The 18,554-nt window shown below is 40.2% G+C and overlaps 1 protein-coding gene, 1 non-coding gene and 1 pseudogene across 4 annotated transcripts in view; all 3 read left to right on the top strand.

Annotated features, from left to right (window-relative positions):
* UBR2 (ubiquitin protein ligase E3 component n-recognin 2) overlaps positions 1-18,554 on the top strand; it is a 133,182-nt gene that overhangs the window by 107,737 nt on the left and 6,891 nt on the right. For all 3 annotated transcript variants that reach the window (XM_020287012.2, XM_020287010.2, XM_020287011.2), the window contains exons 37-46: positions 2,620-2,716; positions 3,287-3,354; positions 5,737-5,872; positions 6,529-6,619; positions 8,464-8,594; positions 9,853-9,961; positions 12,040-12,096; positions 14,385-14,462; positions 15,374-15,544; positions 17,627-17,728. In XM_020287012.2, coding sequence (XP_020142601.1) covers positions 2,620-2,716; positions 3,287-3,354; positions 5,737-5,872; positions 6,529-6,619; positions 8,464-8,594; positions 9,853-9,961; positions 12,040-12,096; positions 14,385-14,462; positions 15,374-15,544; positions 17,627-17,728 — 1,040 coding nt within the window. The remainder of the gene's footprint in view (positions 1-2,619; positions 2,717-3,286; positions 3,355-5,736; positions 5,873-6,528; positions 6,620-8,463; positions 8,595-9,852; positions 9,962-12,039; positions 12,097-14,384; positions 14,463-15,373; positions 15,545-17,626; positions 17,729-18,554) is intronic.
* On the top strand, positions 3,758-5,129 carry LOC142870912 (large ribosomal subunit protein eL8 pseudogene; annotated as a pseudogene).
* LOC142871140 (5S ribosomal RNA) lies at positions 11,677-11,795 on the top strand. Its single transcript, XR_012919415.1, has one exon. It is a non-coding gene; the product is annotated as a 5S ribosomal RNA (ribosomal RNA).

Genomic DNA, 18,554 nt, shown 5'->3' with positions numbered 1-18,554 from the left:
CCAAAGTGCTGAGATAACATGTGTGAGCCACCACACCTGGCCTGTATGTAATTTTATACACAGCAAAATGTCTTTAAAGAATAATGTATATGCTGGCTCCAGTTTCTTGCTAACCATTTACATTTCAACTCCCTGCAGTTTTACTCAACTCCTATTACTTTTTTACTTTTAGGAAAGTTTTGCCAAGTTCACCAGTGATCTCCTGATTGTCATTTTGGGTGGCATTTTTCAGCCCTTGTCTATTTGACATCTCTATTTACTTAATTCTGTTAATAACTGCTTTCTTCTGAAACTCATTTTTTCCTTTTGATTTCAGTGACACTCCTAGCTTTCTTTCCTCTACTCTGGCTGCTCCTATTCAGTCTGTCTCCCTCCTTCATCCTGTAATTGTTGTTTTAAACCCCCAGAGTTCTGCCCAGGTCCCTCAGTCAGTCACCTGGCAGTCTTCCCTGGGTCAGCCCCATCTGTCTCTGATTTTAGTTATATCCAAATGATTCCCACTTGTGTATCTCCAACCTGACCTTTATCTCAGGCCCAGAACCTTTATCACTTTGCCTGCTTTGTTTTTCACTTGGACCTCCCAAACGGCCCTGAGATTCAACAACCCAAATTAATTTTTCTAGCCAGGCACAGTGGCTCACACCTGTAATCCCAGCTACTTCAGAATCTAAGCCGGGAGGATTGCTTGAGGCCAGGATTTCTTGACCAGCCTGGGCAGCATATGGAGAACACCCCTCCTCCCCACCCCCCCTCACCTCCATCTCTTTTAAAAAAAGTGAAAAAATTAGCCAGGTATGGTGACATGAACCTGTTATCCCAGCTACTTGGAAGGCTAAGGCAGAAAGATCGCTTGAGCCCAAGTGTTCAAGGCTGCAGTAAGCTATGACTGTACCACTGCACTGTAGCCTGGGCAACAGAGCAAGCCATCTCTTAAAGAAAAAAAATTAATTTTTCTTATATCCCCTTTTTTGGTTGGCATCTTCACCACTGTTCATCCAGGTGACCAAGGCAGAAAATTAAAGTCTTTTTGGATATGTCCATGTCATTTGGCCTGGGTATTCACATCCACTTGGTCATCAGAGTCTGTTGAATCCTTTCCATTCCTACTTCTACTTGTTTGGTTCAGCCCATGTCATTTCTTGCCTATATTATTGTAGCAATCTCTACCCTGAATCTCACCCTTCTCTAATACATCAGAGAAGTTCCTAAAAAATACAGTCTCGATTGTGCTTCTTGTATAAATTCCTTAACCTATTTCTCTGTTATTACTTCCTGCCAGTCCCCACACTCATGGTCCAGACTTGAAGAGTCACTACCATTTCCTAAATGCTAGTTCCCAAACCTTTGCATATTCCATTTCCTCTGCCTAGAGTACCCTAAGTAGATTGCTACTCAAAATGCTCTTCAAGCTTTACCTTCCCTGGGAAACCACTCTGAGCCATGTGCTATGAGTGAGATGGCTCTCATCTTGATGCCTACTCCTTCAATTGTCTCCTTCTCCCTTTTCTTCTCCTCCTCACCCTCCCACCCTCAGCTTTAAGCTCTTGGAGAGCAGGAGGAGGGAAAGTGAGTTTTCATTTGAAGATCTTCAAAGCCAAAACTTAGTGTAGATTAAAGACCTCAGTGTTTATTATACCAAACAGTATTACAGAAAATTTGGAAAATAAGCAGGAAGAAAAATCTCATCAACTTATCACCTGTCCATCTTTTTTTGTTTACATATTTATACTTGTTTATAATTGGTATTCACATGTAGCTTTGTTTGTATTGTTTTTTATTTATTTATTTTTTAAGGCAGTGTCTCACTCTATTGCCCGGGGTTGGAATGCCATGGTGTCAGCCTAGCTCACAGCAACCTCAAACTCCTGTGCTTAAGCAGTCCTTCTCCCTCAGCCTCCCAAGTCACTGGGACTACAGGCATACGCCACCATGCCAATTTTTTCTATATTGTCCAGCTAATTTCTTTCTATTTTTAGTAGAGACAGGATCTTACTCTTGCTCAGGCTGGTCTTGAATTCCTGAGCTCAAACGATCCACCCACCTCGGCCTCCTAGAGTGCTAGGATTACAAGCATGAGCCACCACACCTGGCCTTGTTTCTATTGTATTCTGTACTTTAAATCAAGAGTTTTCTCATTATTGCTATTTTATGTCTTCCCTGGTGATCTAGTGGTTAGTATTCAGCGCACTCATTATTGCTATTTAGTTCTCATGACAAACACACTAATTTTCACATTTGTCTTCTTGCATATAGTTTCCCCAATATTTGGAGCATTTCCTACATGTTAGGTTATCTCTTTAGAATACATATAAAGAAATACTACATCAGCTTCTTGAGAGTGTCTGTTGCTTACTCTCTGTCTGATGCACATCTTTTCTGGAGAACCAGCAACATGATAGCAAGGAGATAGCTTTCGCTTACTCAGTATACAATTAAATATTTCCCATTCCATTTATTCTTTGTTAGAGACATGTCAGTAAGATGTCATAGATTCAGTTCCATACCATCTAGAGAGATTTCATTGTGCATCCAGCTGTATTTTGAACTAGCACTCCTGAAAGAAAAGAGCTACTTCATATGTTGGCTTCTCTGTTAATTGTTTCAATTTTTTTATTTTAGGATGACTGTCTTCGATCACTAACAAGATTTGCGGCAGCACATTGGACAGTGGTGTCACTTTCAGTGGTGCAAGGACACTTTTGTAAACTTTTTGCATGTGAGTAGTAATGCATTTACAATATATGTTATGGTAATTTCTCATCTAAAATTATTTTTAATGGTACAATTTCTCTCACTTATAAATTAAATATTTGGTAGTACTGGTTTTCTTTTTCTTTTCTTTTTTTTTTTTTTTTTTTTTGAGACAGAGTCTCACTCTGTTGCCCAGGCTAGAGTGAGTGCCATGGTATCAGTCTAGCTCACGGCAACCTCAAACTCATGGGCTCAAGCAATCCTCCTGCCTCAGCCTCCCATGTAGCTGGGACTACAGGCATGCGCCACCATGCCCGGCTAATTTTTTCTATATATATTAGTTGGCCAATTAATTTCTTTCTATTTGTAGTAGAGACGGGGTCTCGCTCTTGCTCAGGCTGGTTTCAAACTCCTGACCTTGAGCAATCCACCCGCCTCAGCCTCCCAGAGAGCTAGGATTACAGGCGTGAGCCACTGCGCCTGGCTTGGTTTTCTTATGTATAAAGTTTAGCTTATAAATTTAAACAAGATTATATGCATTTTAAGCTATGTTGGTATATGAAATGTGCTAATGTATTTTCCTCTAAATCTTTAGCATTGGTGCCTAATAACAGCCATGAAGACCTTCCATGCATATTGGATATTGACATGTTTCATTTATTGGTGAGTTTTTGCAGTTTGTTTGGAGTTCTCTTTATTGTACTACATAACTTTACCTTAGATTTGATAGAGACAGATGAGAAGAGTTAATCATATGATACTATTCTTACCATTTCTGAGTACAATTCCTTTATGAGTAACCTCAAAAAGAAAATATTAAGGAACCTAGTTGAGAAACTTGACCAAGTTGTCTAGACATTCTCCATCTCTTAGTTTCCTTTGTGACTGAGGTCAGTAATTTAACTACTCTGTGCTTTTAACCTACAAAGAGATTTAAAAAACAATAACAACACCACCAGCAACATAATGGCTGTTGCTGGCCCATATAGTGCTTCTGTGCATTTTAGAAAATCTGGGTACTTACAGCCCTGTGGTCCCATTACTTAGAAGCAAACAGCCTCTTTTTATGATTCAGGGAAAGGTACCTCTTCTGAGCAGGTGCAGCTTGGTGCCAGGACACAGCTGGTAAACAGTGGGTGTTCTTAATAAAAAAGCCAAATTTCAGCTCCACCTCAGCTGGGTCCCTTTGCACGGAATACAGAGTGCACCACTACACCCCACAGCCCCAAGTGCTGGCCCTCAGATTCTGTACCTTTAAGTTGGTTAGTACCTACTTCATATGGCTATGTCAAAACTCAATGGGTTAATCCAGGTGTCCTCAAACTATGGCCCTCGGGCCACATGCCAGTCGCCTAGCACATTTATCTGGCCCTCTGGGTGTTCTTGCCACCGCTGCCTGTCCTGCTTAGCAGCCGACTAGTCCAGGGCCCACAGTGCACACTCTCCAACGGTCTGAGGGACAGTGAACTGGCCCCCTGTATAAAAAGTTTGAGGACCCCTGTATAAAAAGTTTGAGGACCCCTGGGTTAATCCGTATAAAGAGCTTAGAGCAGCTTTCTGCTCCAGCCAGCCAACATCCCGAAGGGAAAGAAGGCCAAGGGCAAGAAGGTGGCCCTGGCCCCCGCCGTGGTGAAGAAGCAGGAGGCCAAGAAGGTGGTGAACCCCCTGTTCGAGAAGAGGCCGAAGAACTTTGGCATTGGACAGGACATCCAGCCCAAGAGGGACTTCACCCGCTTTGTCAAATGGCCCCGCTACATCCGCTTGCAGAGGCAGAGAGCTATCCTCTACAAGCGGCTGAAAGTGCCTCCTGCCATTAACCAGTTCACCCAGGCCTTGGACCGCCAAACAGCTACTCAGCTGCTTAAGCTGGCCCACAAGTATAGACCAGAGACGAAGCAAGAGAAGAAGCAGCGGCTGTTGGCCCGGGCTGAGAAGAAAGCTGCCGGCAAAGGGGATGTCCCCACTAAGAGGCCACCTGTCCTTCGAGCAGGGGTCAACACTGTCACCACCTTGGTGGAGAACAAGAAGGCTCAGCTGGTGGTGATCGCACATGACGTGGATCCCATCGAGCTGGTTGTCTTCCTGCCTGCGCTATGTCGGAAGATGGGGGTCCCTTACTGCATTATCAAGGGGAAGGCCAGGCTGGGGCGTCTGGTCCACAGGAAGACCTGCACCACTGTCGCCTTCACGCAGGTTAACTCGGAAGACAAAGGAGCTCTGGCCAAGCTGGTGGAAGCCATCAGGACCAACTACAACGACAGATACGACGAGATCCGTCCGTCACTGGGGAGGCAACGTCCTGGGTCCCAAATCTGTGGCTGGCATCGCCAAGCTGGAAAAGGCAAAGGCAAAAGAACTTGCCACCAAACTGGGCTAAATGTACACTGTTGTCTCCTGTACATAAAAGTAATATAAGTTATCCTTCAGCCAGAAAAAAAAAAAAAAAGAGCTTAGAGCAATATATCCCTAATCAAGTTCAGCTATTCTTATTGTGACCACTAAAACCGCCACCATTTGCACCACCGTATGGGCAGCATGGGGCTAACAAAGAGCTAGCACTTATTTTGTACTAGCCAGCTTTCAAATGCACTCATGCTGGGTCCTGACATCCCTACTAACGCGGTATCCAAAACACATAGATATTATCTCTAGTTCACTAAAGGGGAAACTGAAGCTCAGAAATGTTGCCTTGTCTAAAGAAGCTCATGAGAGGAGAAGGGTGGGATTCATATCTAGATCTTTGTAAGTCTAAAACCTAAGTTTTTTTCAACTGTTCACTCCCTGGAAAGATTTCAGGTATTGTTTTTATTATTACTAACAATAAGCTATGTATAGGATAAATGAAATGATAGTGCCCATCGAGACCCCTTTAACTCTTAATTCATTTCATTTAGCCAGTCCTAGTGGATTTTCTAATGTGTATATCCTTTAATAAAGATTTCTTAAAGGGAGGGGCTGAGTTCAGGAAGGACCACAGTAAAATGGAAATGTGTTTTGCTATGAAAGGAGAGGCAGTCTGTCTGATGTTCTGTACTTCCTTTGTAGGTGGGCTTGGTGCTTGCTTTCCCTGCATTGCAGTGTCAAGATTTTTCAGGGATCAGCCTTGCCACTGGAGACCTTCACATTTTCCATCTGGTTACTATGGCACACATCGTACAAATCTTACTTACCTCATGTACAGGTAACTCTTGCCTGTTTGTCAGCTTCTTAAAGGAAGTACTTGAGTTTTCTCAGTTTTAAAAAAGAAAAAAGCATTAGAGGAAAAGATATTTGGGAGCATACATTCAGGGCAACTTGAATGTGTACTCCCAGGTTTAAAAACAAAAGGTATTTGGATGAGAGTAATACATGAATTATAATTAGGCTTACTTTGTTTATCCTCATGTAAAAAGTTTTGAAACAAATTTCTTTCTCCTATTGTAATTCCCTAGAAATGTGAATGTTTTTACCTGTTTATATTTCATAAGGTCAGTAATATTTGAGAAGCATAGTAGGTAAGCCCCTTAGAATTTTGTTTTAGAATATCAATTTTGTTTTAACTTAATGCCCTTGTGAGTTCATCAGTTTTACATTCGAACTTCCCCATTTTTCAAACATTTTAAGACAATATATTTAGCTGACTTTACTCACAACATGGCAGCTGGTTCCTTGGTCTGACGGAGATCAATACTGTGCTCACACTGGAAGGATTAAAATTCTGTATGTTTTGTGGGACTATTTTATGTTATATGTGAGTGTATGAATATATTTATATTTGCATGCTTAAATGATATGGTCATCAATCCATTTGCTACTTAATTGGAAAATACAGAGTACTAATATTTCCTTATCTTGCAGAAGAGAATGGCATGGATCAAGAAAATTCCACTACTGAGGAAGAACTAGCAGTTCTTGCTTTGTATAAAACACTTCACCAGTATACAGGAAGGTGAGACAAATCTTTACACCATAAGCATTTCCCCAAGTATTAGTAGATGATGGCATGAGAAAGAAATTCGTTTGATAATTAGGGGAAATTGCTGTCTGTTGACAATGACATGTTTAAAAAAAAAAAAAAAAAGACATGGGAGTGTCTGCAGGACTTCTGTCAGCTATTCATATAATAATATAATTGGACATCTCTGAGAGAAGGGTAATAATATGTAGAGCTTCCCACATTTATTTGGCCTTGGAACCCTTCATTTGCTCAAAGGTTCTGGCAAAACTGGTGGATAGATGGAATGAACTTTGGAAAGGTGCTATTCTAAAACATATGTTGTCTCCTTAGGAATTAAAAAACACAAATTAAATTGACGTAATATGTTTGTTTTTAAGGTAATATCCAGGAGTGGCAGGAGTGAAGTGAAATTATTAGAACTTAATGTATTGTTTGAGGCATTGTGATTTGCTACAAATAGTTTCGCTTAGCTTTTTAACAATATTTGTCAAGAACCTATAAAAATGTCTGCCCTTTGACTAAATTATCCCATTTCTGAGAATCCACTCTAACAAAATGATACAACATATAGAAAAACCTATAGGCATGTAAAGATGTACACTCTGATATTATTTAATATTAGCAAACTATTGAAAGTAATCAAAGTGTTTGCAGGAGAATAGTTTGGCATTCAGCTATGATTGCTTTTTTCTAAAATATTATAAATCTGTTAAAAATTATGCCTTTTGGGAGCCAGGTGCGTTGGTGCACAGCTCTAGTCCCAACTCCTCGGGAGTCTGGGATGAGAGGATCACTTGAGCCCAGGAGTTCAAATCTAGCCTGGGCAACATAGTGAGACCCTATCTCAAAAGAAAAAAAAACAAAAAAGGTTGGGCACGGTGGCAAGCAAGACTCTGTCTCAAAAAACAAAGCAGGCCGGGCGCTGTGGCTCACGCCTGTAATCCTAGCTCTTGGGAGGCCGAGGCGGGCGGATTGCTTGAGGTCAGGAGTTCAAAACCAGCCTGAGCAAGAGCGAGACCCCTTCTCTACTATAAATAGAAAGAAATTAATTGGCCAACTAATAGATATAGAAAAAATTAGCGGGGCATGGTGGCGCATGCCTGTAGTCCCAGCTACTCGGGAGGCTGAGGCAGAAGGATCGCTCGAGCCCAGGAGCTTGAGGTTGCTGTGAGCTAGGCTGACGCCACGGCACTCACTCTAGCCTGGGCAACAAAGCGAGACTCTGTCTCAAAAAAAAAAAAAAAAAAAAAACAAAGCAAATCAAAATTATAGCTTATAATGTTCTGAAAACATGTTAATTTTAAATTTCATTATTACAGTTACAACTATATGAGACAAATTAACTTGAAAATAGTTCTCCAGAATAATACCTGCTAGTGGTATAAGGCACAGGAATAGTGGGTGGTTTTTCATTTTCTAAATTTTCTCTTTACATGTCTATGTTACTTTTTAAAATTTTAATAACAACCTTGGAAGCTATATCACTACCTATACCTGACATCTTGTATAGTCAGGGCTACCACTGGCCTGTTAACACACTCCTTTTGTTTTAAAAGATGGGGTCTCACTGTGTTGCCTAGGCTGGAGTGTAGTGGCTAGAGTCACATGTGCATTTGTAGTAGTGCATTGCAGCCTCGAACTCCTGGCCACAGCAATCCTCCTGCCTCCTGAGGCCTCCTGAATAGCTGGAACTACAGGTGCCACACCCAGCTCAGCTCACTCCTTTTAAGCTATGTACCATCAGTTTTAAATGGCAGTCATGTCTGTTTTTGTACTGTGCCTGTAATTACAGTTACCTTTTTTTATTAGATTTCCTAATCTTTTTCTCTTTTCAGTGCCTTGAAAGGAATGCCCTCTGGCTGGCATCTATGGAGGAGAGTCAGAGCTGGAATCATGCCTTTCCTGAAGTGTTCTGCTTTGTTTTTTCATTACTTAAATGGAGTTCCTTCTCCACCTGACATTCAAGGTAATTTCTGATTTCTTTCAAAATGTGGGAAATGTTTGTGGACTTTTACTTCAGTAAATATAAAGGTGAATTGCAAAGTGAAAACTGACGAAAAATTTAGAGCAGGGGTCCTCAAACTTTTTAAACAGGGGGCCAGTTCATTGTCCCTCAGACTGTTGGAGGGCCGGACTATGGTTTAAAAAAAACTATGAACAAATTCCTATGCACACTGCACATATCTTATTTTGAAGTAAAAAAACAAACGGGCAAAAACACCCACATGTGGCCCGCAGGCCATAGTTTGAGGACGCCTGGTTTAGAGCTTAGCTAATTGACTGTGGTGATGTATACTGTACACATTTATAGAATTAAAATGCATGTTTATGTACATATCTACTTTTATTTGGATCTCAGTAAATGTATTATTAAACTTTTGTGTAAATGTTTTTACCCTTGCAAAGCACTTCTCCCATAAAGATACTAGTTTTGCTTTCTGTTGTTAAAATGTCCAATTATGCATTATTCATAAACTGGCTTCCTCAGATTTTATAAAGTTAAAACTGACAATTTCAAGTGATTTTTAACTTGAAACATGTATGACATTAAATTTCAGAATACCCGTAATTGCACATAAACCTAATTTTAATATGGGAATTGATAGGCTGTTTCACTGTTGTTTTCCATGTTCTGTTTTAATTCATTTCAAAAAGGTGATATAAAGGTGGACTTGATTGGACCTCTGCATTCTCTCAGTGCCTGGCACTGCTCAAAGGATGCCTCCATATAATGCCACTGTCTATAAGTTGACTGGTATCTCCATTCAGTTAGTTGCTCAGGTACCACATAGAATAGTTTAAGCTTCCAAATTATTTACAGTGATGATTAAAATTAGTGTTTAAGTCCATCCCTTGTGATAAAACCATCTTAGATTTCTGTATTATTTAGTAATTTTCCAAAGCACCCAAACATTATTTTTATAATTTAATGTTCATAATAACACCATGAAATAGATTGAACAGGTAAACACCAATTTGCAATTGGTAAAGCTGAGACACCAGGAAATTGTGACCAGTTTGCTATAGGAGTCACCTGACTCCATTCTATCCATTGTGTCATTTTCCATGAATTCCTTCCACATGCCATTCTGTTAATGTCCTGTAAGTTATATATGTAGCAAATTTGAACTTTTTCATAATATTTTTTTAACTCTACTATTCCTTACTCCTATACAGGATATACTCTTAGTTATATGCATTATTCTTTTCTTCTTCATTTGCAGTTTCTGGAACAAGCCATTTTGAACATTTATGTAGCTATCTTTCCCTACCAAACAACCTCATAAGCCTTTTTCAAGAAAATAATGAGATAATGAATTTACTAATTGAAAGGTAATGACTTTTCTTTATTGTATCAAATAGTTCTGTGGAACCAAACTAGTTGTAACATACATAGCAAAATTCTCAAATAGTGAGCCTGGTAGAATTCAGCACATGTAATTCAAACTACAGTGATTATTCTTTTTTAACTAAGAATTTGACTTTTGGGTAAGGTTTTTGCCAAGCTAGTGAGTAGCATAAACAGATTTGGGTGGAAAGGGAATAGTAGTAAAAATGTTTATTTCTTTACATGAACTTACTTGTTAAGGACTCTGTTCCGTAGATTTTTTCTTCCCTGTAGATATTTTAAAAGTTTATTTTTATTTTAAGTAGCCCATAGACCTAATTTTTTGAGGGCTGAGCTGATTTCTCTCTAGCACATGGTCTATGGATCTTCCTCCTGGTAACTGAGTCCTTCCAAAGAAGTCTGCACATTCCATCATGATGCACATTTTTAAGTTAAAATTGTCAATACAACCCTCCAAATGCAAGTTTATTGAATAAAGCTGAGAAGAGCAGTAAACAGACGAAAAATGCATCCACCTAAATAAAAAATTCACGTATTTACAAAGTTCAGTAACTGTTAAGTTTTCACATGCAGAGGTTAATGCACAGGAAAATGTTGGTAGTAGCGTTTGGATGTCTTGAAATGCTAAAAATCTATAGATTTTTAAAGCTAAAAGAAACCTTAAAGATTATCTACTCTAATACCTCCTTTATATTTAAGAAAACTGAAGTCTAGAGAAATTGGCCTGTCAATCATGTCAAGTTAGTAACTGAGTTAAGGTATATATGGTTGTCATACCCACAGAATGGGAGAAGATATTTGCAAATCATTTCTCTGATAAGGGAATATGTATATATCCAGAATTCCTACAACTCAACAATAACAAAAAAAAAAAAAATGGGCAAAGGACTTGAATAGTATTTCTTTTTTTTTTTTTTTTTTGAGACAGTCTCGCTTTGTTGCCCAGGCTAGAGTGAGTGCCATGGCATCGGCCTAGCTCACAGCAACCTCAAACTCCTGGGCTCAAGCAATCTTTCTGCCTCAGCCTCCCAAGTAGCTGGGAATACAGGCATGCGCCACCATGCCCGGCTAATTTTTTTTCCTATATATATTAATTGGCCAATTAATTTCTTTGTATTTATAGTAGAGACGGGGTCTCACTCTTGCTCAGGCTGGTTTCAAACTCCTGACCTTGAGCAATCCACCCGCCTTGGCCTCCCAGAGTGCTAGGATTATAGGCGTGAGCCACGGCGCCCGGCCTTGAATAGGTATTTCTTCCAAGAAGTTATTCAGATAGCCAGTAGGCACAAGAAAAGATGCCCAACATCACTAATCATTGGGAAAACCCCAGTATGTTACAATTTCACACCCCGGCCGGGCGCTGTGGCTCACGCCTGTAATCCTAGCTCTTGGGAGGCCGAGGCGGGCGGATTGCTCAAGGTCAGGAGTTCAAAACCAGCCTGAGCAAGAGTGAGACCCCGTCTCTACTATAAATACAAAGAAATTAATTGGCCAACTGATATATATATAAAAAATTAGCCGGGCATGGTGGCGCATGCCTGTAGTCCCAGCTACCCGGGAGGCTGAGGCAGAAGGATCACTCGAGCCCAGGAGTTTGAGGTTGCTGTGAGCTAGGCTGACGCCACGGCACTCACTCTAGCCTGGGCAACAAAGTGAGACTCTGTCTCAAAAAAAAAAAAAAAAAAAAAAACATCTGCTAGTCTACGGCCACACCACCCTGAACGCGCCCGATCTCGTCTGATCTCGGAAGCTAAGCAGGGTCGGGCCTGGTTAGTACTTGGTTGGGAGACCGCCTGGGAATACCGGGTGCCGTAGGCTTTTTAAAAAAATATAAAAAAAAAAAACAATTTCACACCCGTTAGGGTAAAATATTATAAATATTCTTGTGATTTTACAAGCTGCAGGCAAAATACATTATTTCTCTAGGCTTCTTTTGATGGATAGATATATTAAGTCAAGAAGATTATTTTCCTCTCACTGGCTATAGATGGGGAAAAATTCTAGTTCTGGCCCTTTAAAAGTAATAGTGTTTTGTGTTTTTCCCCCCCTGTTTACATTAAAGTTGGTGTCATAACAATGAAGTTAAAAGATACCTACAAGGTGAAAGATATGCTATAAGGTAAGTTAAAGATCATCAAAAACTTGATTGGGAGTGAGAGGGAGGGAAGAAGCAGGGTATAAGTGCTGTATTCCTTCAAATCTGGTAAATCTGATTTCCACTTGCCTTCAGCAATTCCCAACGATAGGACATCTTACCTTCATACTTTTTTCTTAATCTAATAATGAAATTGTAAAATTAAGAATGATAATCATAAATATACTACATTATTCTTGGCAGAGGAAGCAAATAACAAAATTATTATATATTGGAATATTAGCTTTAAAAATATGTATGTTCTCTTCCTAGGTTTTTCTTTCTTTCTTTCTTTTTCTTTTATTTTTTTGAGACAGAGTCTCACTCTGTTGCCTGGGCTAGAGTGCCATGGCGTCAGCCTAGCTCACAGCAACCTCAAACTCCTGGGCTCAAGCAATCCTACTGCCTCAGCCTCCTGAGTAGCTGGGACTACACACATGTAGCCACCATGCCAGGCTAATTTTTTCTATATATTTTCAGTTGTCCAGATAATTTCTTTCTATTTTTTTTAGTAGAGACGAGGTCTCGCTGTTGCTCAGGCTGGTCTTGAACTCCTGAGCTCAAACAATCTATCTGCCTCGGCCTTCCAGAGTGCTAGGATTATAAGCGTGAGCCACCATGACCAGCACCCTAGGTTTTTCTTAGCTCTGTTTTATTCCTTTTATTATGGAAAGTTTCAAACTATCCAAAAGTTAAAGACTAGTATAATGAGGTTCCACATACCTGTTACGCACGTGCAGTAATTATCAAATCATGGCCATTTTTATATATTTTTTTTTTCATTCCTTTTTACATTGGTTCTATTCTGGTTCTGTAGTAAAGTATGCTCTACTGGATGATAACAAATGCATTTCAACTGTTACTACAGGTTCAGTATCTCTAATTCAGAAGCCCAAAATTTGAAATGCTACATAGACATCTTTTGGGCACCAACATGGTGCACAAAGGAAATGCTCATTGAAACATTTTGAATTTCAGAGTTTCAGCTTAGGGATGCCAAACCAGTAATGCAAAATATTCCAAACTCCAAAAAATCCAAAATCCAAAGCACTTGTAGTCCCAAGCATTTCAGATAAGAGATAGTCAACCTGTATCTACTTGATTCTACTAACTACATCATCCCTAAAAATCAGAAGACTAAAGGAGATTATCTGTTCTATTTGTTTACTTTAACATGTACAGAAATAATAACTCAGTTTTATTACGTTGAAATTCTAGTTTTAAAAGTCAAAAATGGATGAATATTACCAATTGCATATGGTTCAACTGTATAGTCAGAAAACTCTTAATATATGGAATGGTAGTTCTCAATCTGAAGTATACATTGGAATAACCTTGGAAACTTTTTAAAAATACTCAAAACACTACCTACCATATCTAATTTCTCTACCTACCATATCTAATTTCTCTGAAGTTGAAGTCCTAACTTGTATATCCCCTCAAAACTACCTCAAGTGATTCTGGTATGATTAAGACTATCATCTGAAATAATTCCCCTCTCAGTTTAAGTTTGCAGAAGGTAAAATAGTGAAAGGCCACACCATGTTGCCTGTGCTAGGCAAGTGAGGGCACGTGGAAGTGCCCTGCACTGAGAGTGGATCCTCAAATACTGGTTGAATTTGGATCTATAATAAATTTTGTCTGAATTAACTTGAATCATAGGATCAACATGGCCTGGTATCTCTCTAATTTAAATAAAACATATCTATTCTTCTACTGCATCTCTCTTCCAACTCATTCACCTTAAGATCACCCTAATAAACATATCCCTTTCTGTCTTCTGAATTCTGTGGTTGGACTCTCCATTAGTATGTTGTTTTTATCTGGGAATGAATATCTTCTGCCTCTCCCCTTCTTCTCACAGCTACCAAACTTTCAGTTAAATGGAGCAGATACTAAGTACCATTACTGCTCACTGCAACCTCAAACTCCTGGGCTCAAGCAATCCTCCTGCCTCAGCCTCCCGAGTAGCTGGGACTACAGGCATGTGCCACCACGCCCAGTTAATGTTTGTATTTGTAGTAGAGATGGGGTCTCACTCTTGCTCAGGCTGGTCTTGAACTCCTGAGCTCAAGCAATCCTCCCAGAGTGCTAGGATTACAGGGGTGAGCCACCACGCCTGGCCAGTCCAGTTTCTTATACCACTGTGGTAACATGTAATCTCTCAGCTTCAGTCTTCTTTTATTTGTTTTGACTAAACTAAGAATTACCCTGTCATCATTATAGTATGGCCTTATATTAACTGAGTTTTATTAATTTTTACATTTTTTTAGCTATCCAAGAGAATCTAACAAATTAATAGACCTTCCGGAAGATTACAGCAGCCTCATTAATCAAGCATCCAATTTCTCGTAAGTTTTGGTATTAGAGCACTGAACATTCCCTGCCACTGGAAACATTCTCTACAAAGAGTTTGAGGGATTTTTGTTATTGTTCTTGTTTTGTTTGTGTAGGGAAGTCATAACATCTGTAGTACTACGTACTGCCTAACTTATAAAAGCATCATTCCACCATGTATCAGATACAGAATAAGAGTGGTAGAGGGTAAATTGGAGTCACAGAAAGTTATCTAAATATTAATAATTATACTTTAATACTATTATACTTTATAATTATAATTGTAATTATACTTTGATACTACCGTATTAATTCTCTATGCTGCTTGTACGCAGCATAGAGAATTAATACGGTAGTATAAGAACTTAAACATTACCTAGATTGTTGAAGCCCCCTGCCTATCTCTTCTCTGTTGCCTCTTCTTCCTTCCCCTGCAGATATCTACTGTTCTAAGTGAGTATTAAGCATTCCTATGCACTAACTACACAGGTTTATATTCCTAAGCAGCATATATTATTATTTTGTATGTTTTAAGCTTTATTTAAATGATATTGTACTATACATATTCTACAGTTTTTTTCATTCAGCATTGTTTCTAACATTTATCCATGTTGACATCAACTTTGTTGATTTTCACTGCTCTATAGTATTCCATTACATGATAATAGCACTGTCTCCATCTTTTTCTCCTATTGATGATTTTCTTTTCCCTGATTATTGTTTCCAGTACATGGTTTTTGTGTGTATGTGTGAATTGTTCCCTATTCCCTCTTCTAGGAGTAAATTTGCCTGTACCATAGAATATATGCTTCTTTGGCTCCTCTTGTTATTGGAAAATTCTTTTCCAGGGGTTTTTTTCACCCTCAGCTTTTTAGCCACTCTTTTTTTAGAGCAATGACATGTGGTTTTTTTTTTTCCTGTGGAGGTGCCCCAAATCGGGTGGTGATAAAAGTAGAGCCCCAACTCTGTGCCTTGTGTGTGGCACTCTGCTGTGCTCCCAGAGCTACTGCTGCCAGACGGAACTGGAAGGGGACGATGTCGGAGCCTGCACAGCTCACACCTACTCCTGCGGCTCTGGGGCAGGCATCTTCCTGAGGTAAGGACCTGCCGCGGGCTTTTTAGCTTTGGCTCTGCCTCGGTATATACCTTTTGGGGAGATAGCACAAGAAATGACTACATTGCAGAGAAATTTGAGACCACTGTTGTCCTGTGTTTTATTCATTTGCGAAACACAAAGATCCTTGTCTCACATTTGACTCATGCCAACTCTGCTTTGGTTCTTCCATTATCATCATTCCCACTTCCCCTACCTCCACCACAGGTGACACTTATGTTCTACTTTCTTCATTTCTCCCTCTAACATGAAACTTCTAGCTGTCCCTGATTTTTCTGTCCACCTCCAATCAGTACTCTCTTGTGTCCTAGTGGCTTTTGGATTTTACCTCCATTCATACATGTCACAGGCTAGCATATGTAGTTGTGTTCATTCAACAACATACAACAGGTACTTAGTGACTACTATGCACTAGAATACAGTAGTCAACAAAGCAGACAAAAATCTCTGCCTTCATGGATGGAGCTCATTTTCTTAGAGAGTGAGATTAAACAAGACCAATAAGAATTTAGTTAGTGGGCTGGGCGTGGTGACTCATACCTGTAATCCTAGCAGTTTGGGAGGCCAAGGTGGGAGGATCGATTGAGGTCAGAAATTCATCACCAGCCTAAGCAAGGTTGAGACCCCCGTCTCTACAAAAAAACAGAAAAATTAGCCGGCACGTAGTGGCACGTGCCTATAGTCCCAGCTACCCAGGAAGCTGAAGCAGGAGGATCACTCAAACCCAGGAGTTTGAGGTTGCAGTGAGCTATGATGACGCCATGGCACTCTAGCCTGGGCCACAGAGCGAGACCCTATCTTTAGGAAAAAGAAAAGAAAGAATTTAGATGATAATATGCTGAGGAGAAAAAAATCAAGCAAGGAGGGGAATATGAAATAGCAGCTGGAGAATTTTAGATAGCGGAGCAAGGAAGACTCTGAAAACGTGACTTTTGAGTAAAGACCTGAAGAAGCAGGGGAGACCATTCTCGGCAGGGAGCAGCTAGGACAAAATTGCTGAGGTGGGAACGTGCTGCCTGTTGAGGGCAAGGAGGCCGGTGTCGCTGCAGTTTTGTGTGCAAGGGAGAGCATTGTGGGGCCTGGTGTGTCCTGGTGAGATCTCTCAGTGAGGTGGAAGCCATTTCAGGGTTTAAAGCAGAGAAGTGACAGGAGTTTGAGCTCCTCTGGGGCATAGGCTATATCCACATCTTAGTCATCTTTGTATCCCCCAGTGCCTTGACAATTTCTCTTGTCAACATTTCATGACAATATTTGTTGAATTGGGCTGAATTATTAATACCAGAAAAAGTCAGGCACATCTCTCAAAGGGATCAAGAGACACAACAAATAGCCGTTGGGAGAAATGTAAAAGTAGCATTTTCCCTTGGCTAGCATATTTCCAAATTCTTCTGGTCCTGTACAAAGTGTGTTGCCTTGTGTCTCAGATCAACCTAATTCATAATGTTTGTGCACAATTTTTTAAATGAATAATTTCCTCATAATTGTAGTTAAAATATCAGTACCAATTTTATGTTTTCAAGTTAACTGTCTTTCTCACACTTAACAGTTCTTTTTTGTCTTGTTTTTTACTTCGGTAGATTCAATAGATTTATGTGGTGCCAAGTGGGTTTTTGTTACATGGATGAATTGTATAGTGGTGAAGGCAGGGCTTTTAGTGTACCCGTCACCCCAAATAATACAGATTGTACTCTATAGGTAATTTTTGATCCCTCCCACCCTTAACAACTTTTTAAATTCTATTACTTGAGCTGTTAATTCCTAATTGTAGGTGTTCTTGCCCCTTACTATATTGATTTGCAAGATGATCATTATTGATTACAATCATTTTAGTTATTTTGAAAACTTAGGCAGATGGTTTGATACTTTTTAGTGTCTCTTTGCTATAAATGTTGTTTCTTTTTCAACACTGGGATTATTTATTTTTATAAGACTTCATTCCCTTATTCTGGGAAAAGTTTTCTTAAAAAATAAAAAAAAAAAACAACACTTCATTCCATTTGGAAGTGAAACCAAACCTCAATTACTAATGTGTAAATGTAAAATGTACAAATGATCTCTCTACAGAGTACGGGAATGTCAAGTGCTATTTTTAGCCGGCAAAACCAAAGGCTGTTTTTATTCTCCTCCTTACCTTGATGACTATGGGGAAACTGACCAGGGACTCAGGTAAGGGCCCATCCTGGGGGGCTGGGCTGGCTGACTCTGGGCCTTCAGAGCCCTTCCGTGCGTGGTAAAACACGGTGAGCCGTGTGGTCCTGAGGGCAGCCCTGCTAACACCCAGGGGACTCAGGTGGTTCTGGCAGAGGTGGCTGTGTTGTCTGTGGACTCTTTTCCAAGGAAGAGGCCCTAGCTGCTTGGTTTGGTGTTCTTTTCCCAGCCTTCAGAGTGCCATGCGGAACATCAGGATAGGTCAGGGGAAAGAATAGGACGGTGCAGCTTCATTCCATTTACCACTCAGAGATCTGTTTGAATGCCGTGTGACATCCATAGAATCAGCACTATAAGATGGCCCGTTCTAACTTGCATGGCTTTGTATGGGGGAGATCCAGTGTTCTCCAGGTGATAGAAAAGAGCAGGTCTTAATTTTCACGGTATTTGAGGCAAGTCACATCTACTCTTATAGTTTCTATAGTATATCATAAGCAAAATGCTAACAGCAGTTCCCTCAAGCACTATGCAAGAACTTCTTTTAGGCCATCTCTTTGCCCAAAGGAAGTAAAAGTTTTAACCTACATGTGACTTTCCAGCCTCAAGTAGCAGCAGAAGTTGAAGGCCTGGAAGCCCAGGCAGGGGAGGTAGATGCCTTGGGCGCCGGACTGCAAGGCTATGTCCACATGCCATCTGGTGCAGGTTCCTGGTGTGAGTCTTAGGGCGAGGGCCCCTGGTTAGACAGTGAGAAGATTGGTACACTCTGAATTGGGAGCACAGGTGCCTGGCTCAGGAGAACCCACCCAAGCTTGTTTTTGTGGTTAAATTAGACCTGGAAGCCACA

The sequence above is a fragment of the Microcebus murinus genome, chromosome 5 (assembly GCF_040939455.1).
Source record: "Microcebus murinus isolate Inina chromosome 5, M.murinus_Inina_mat1.0, whole genome shotgun sequence".
Taxonomy (NCBI): Eukaryota; Metazoa; Chordata; class Mammalia; order Primates; family Cheirogaleidae; genus Microcebus; species Microcebus murinus.
Note: the sequence above shows the minus strand (reverse complement) of the source record. Positions and strands in the feature narration are given on the sequence as shown.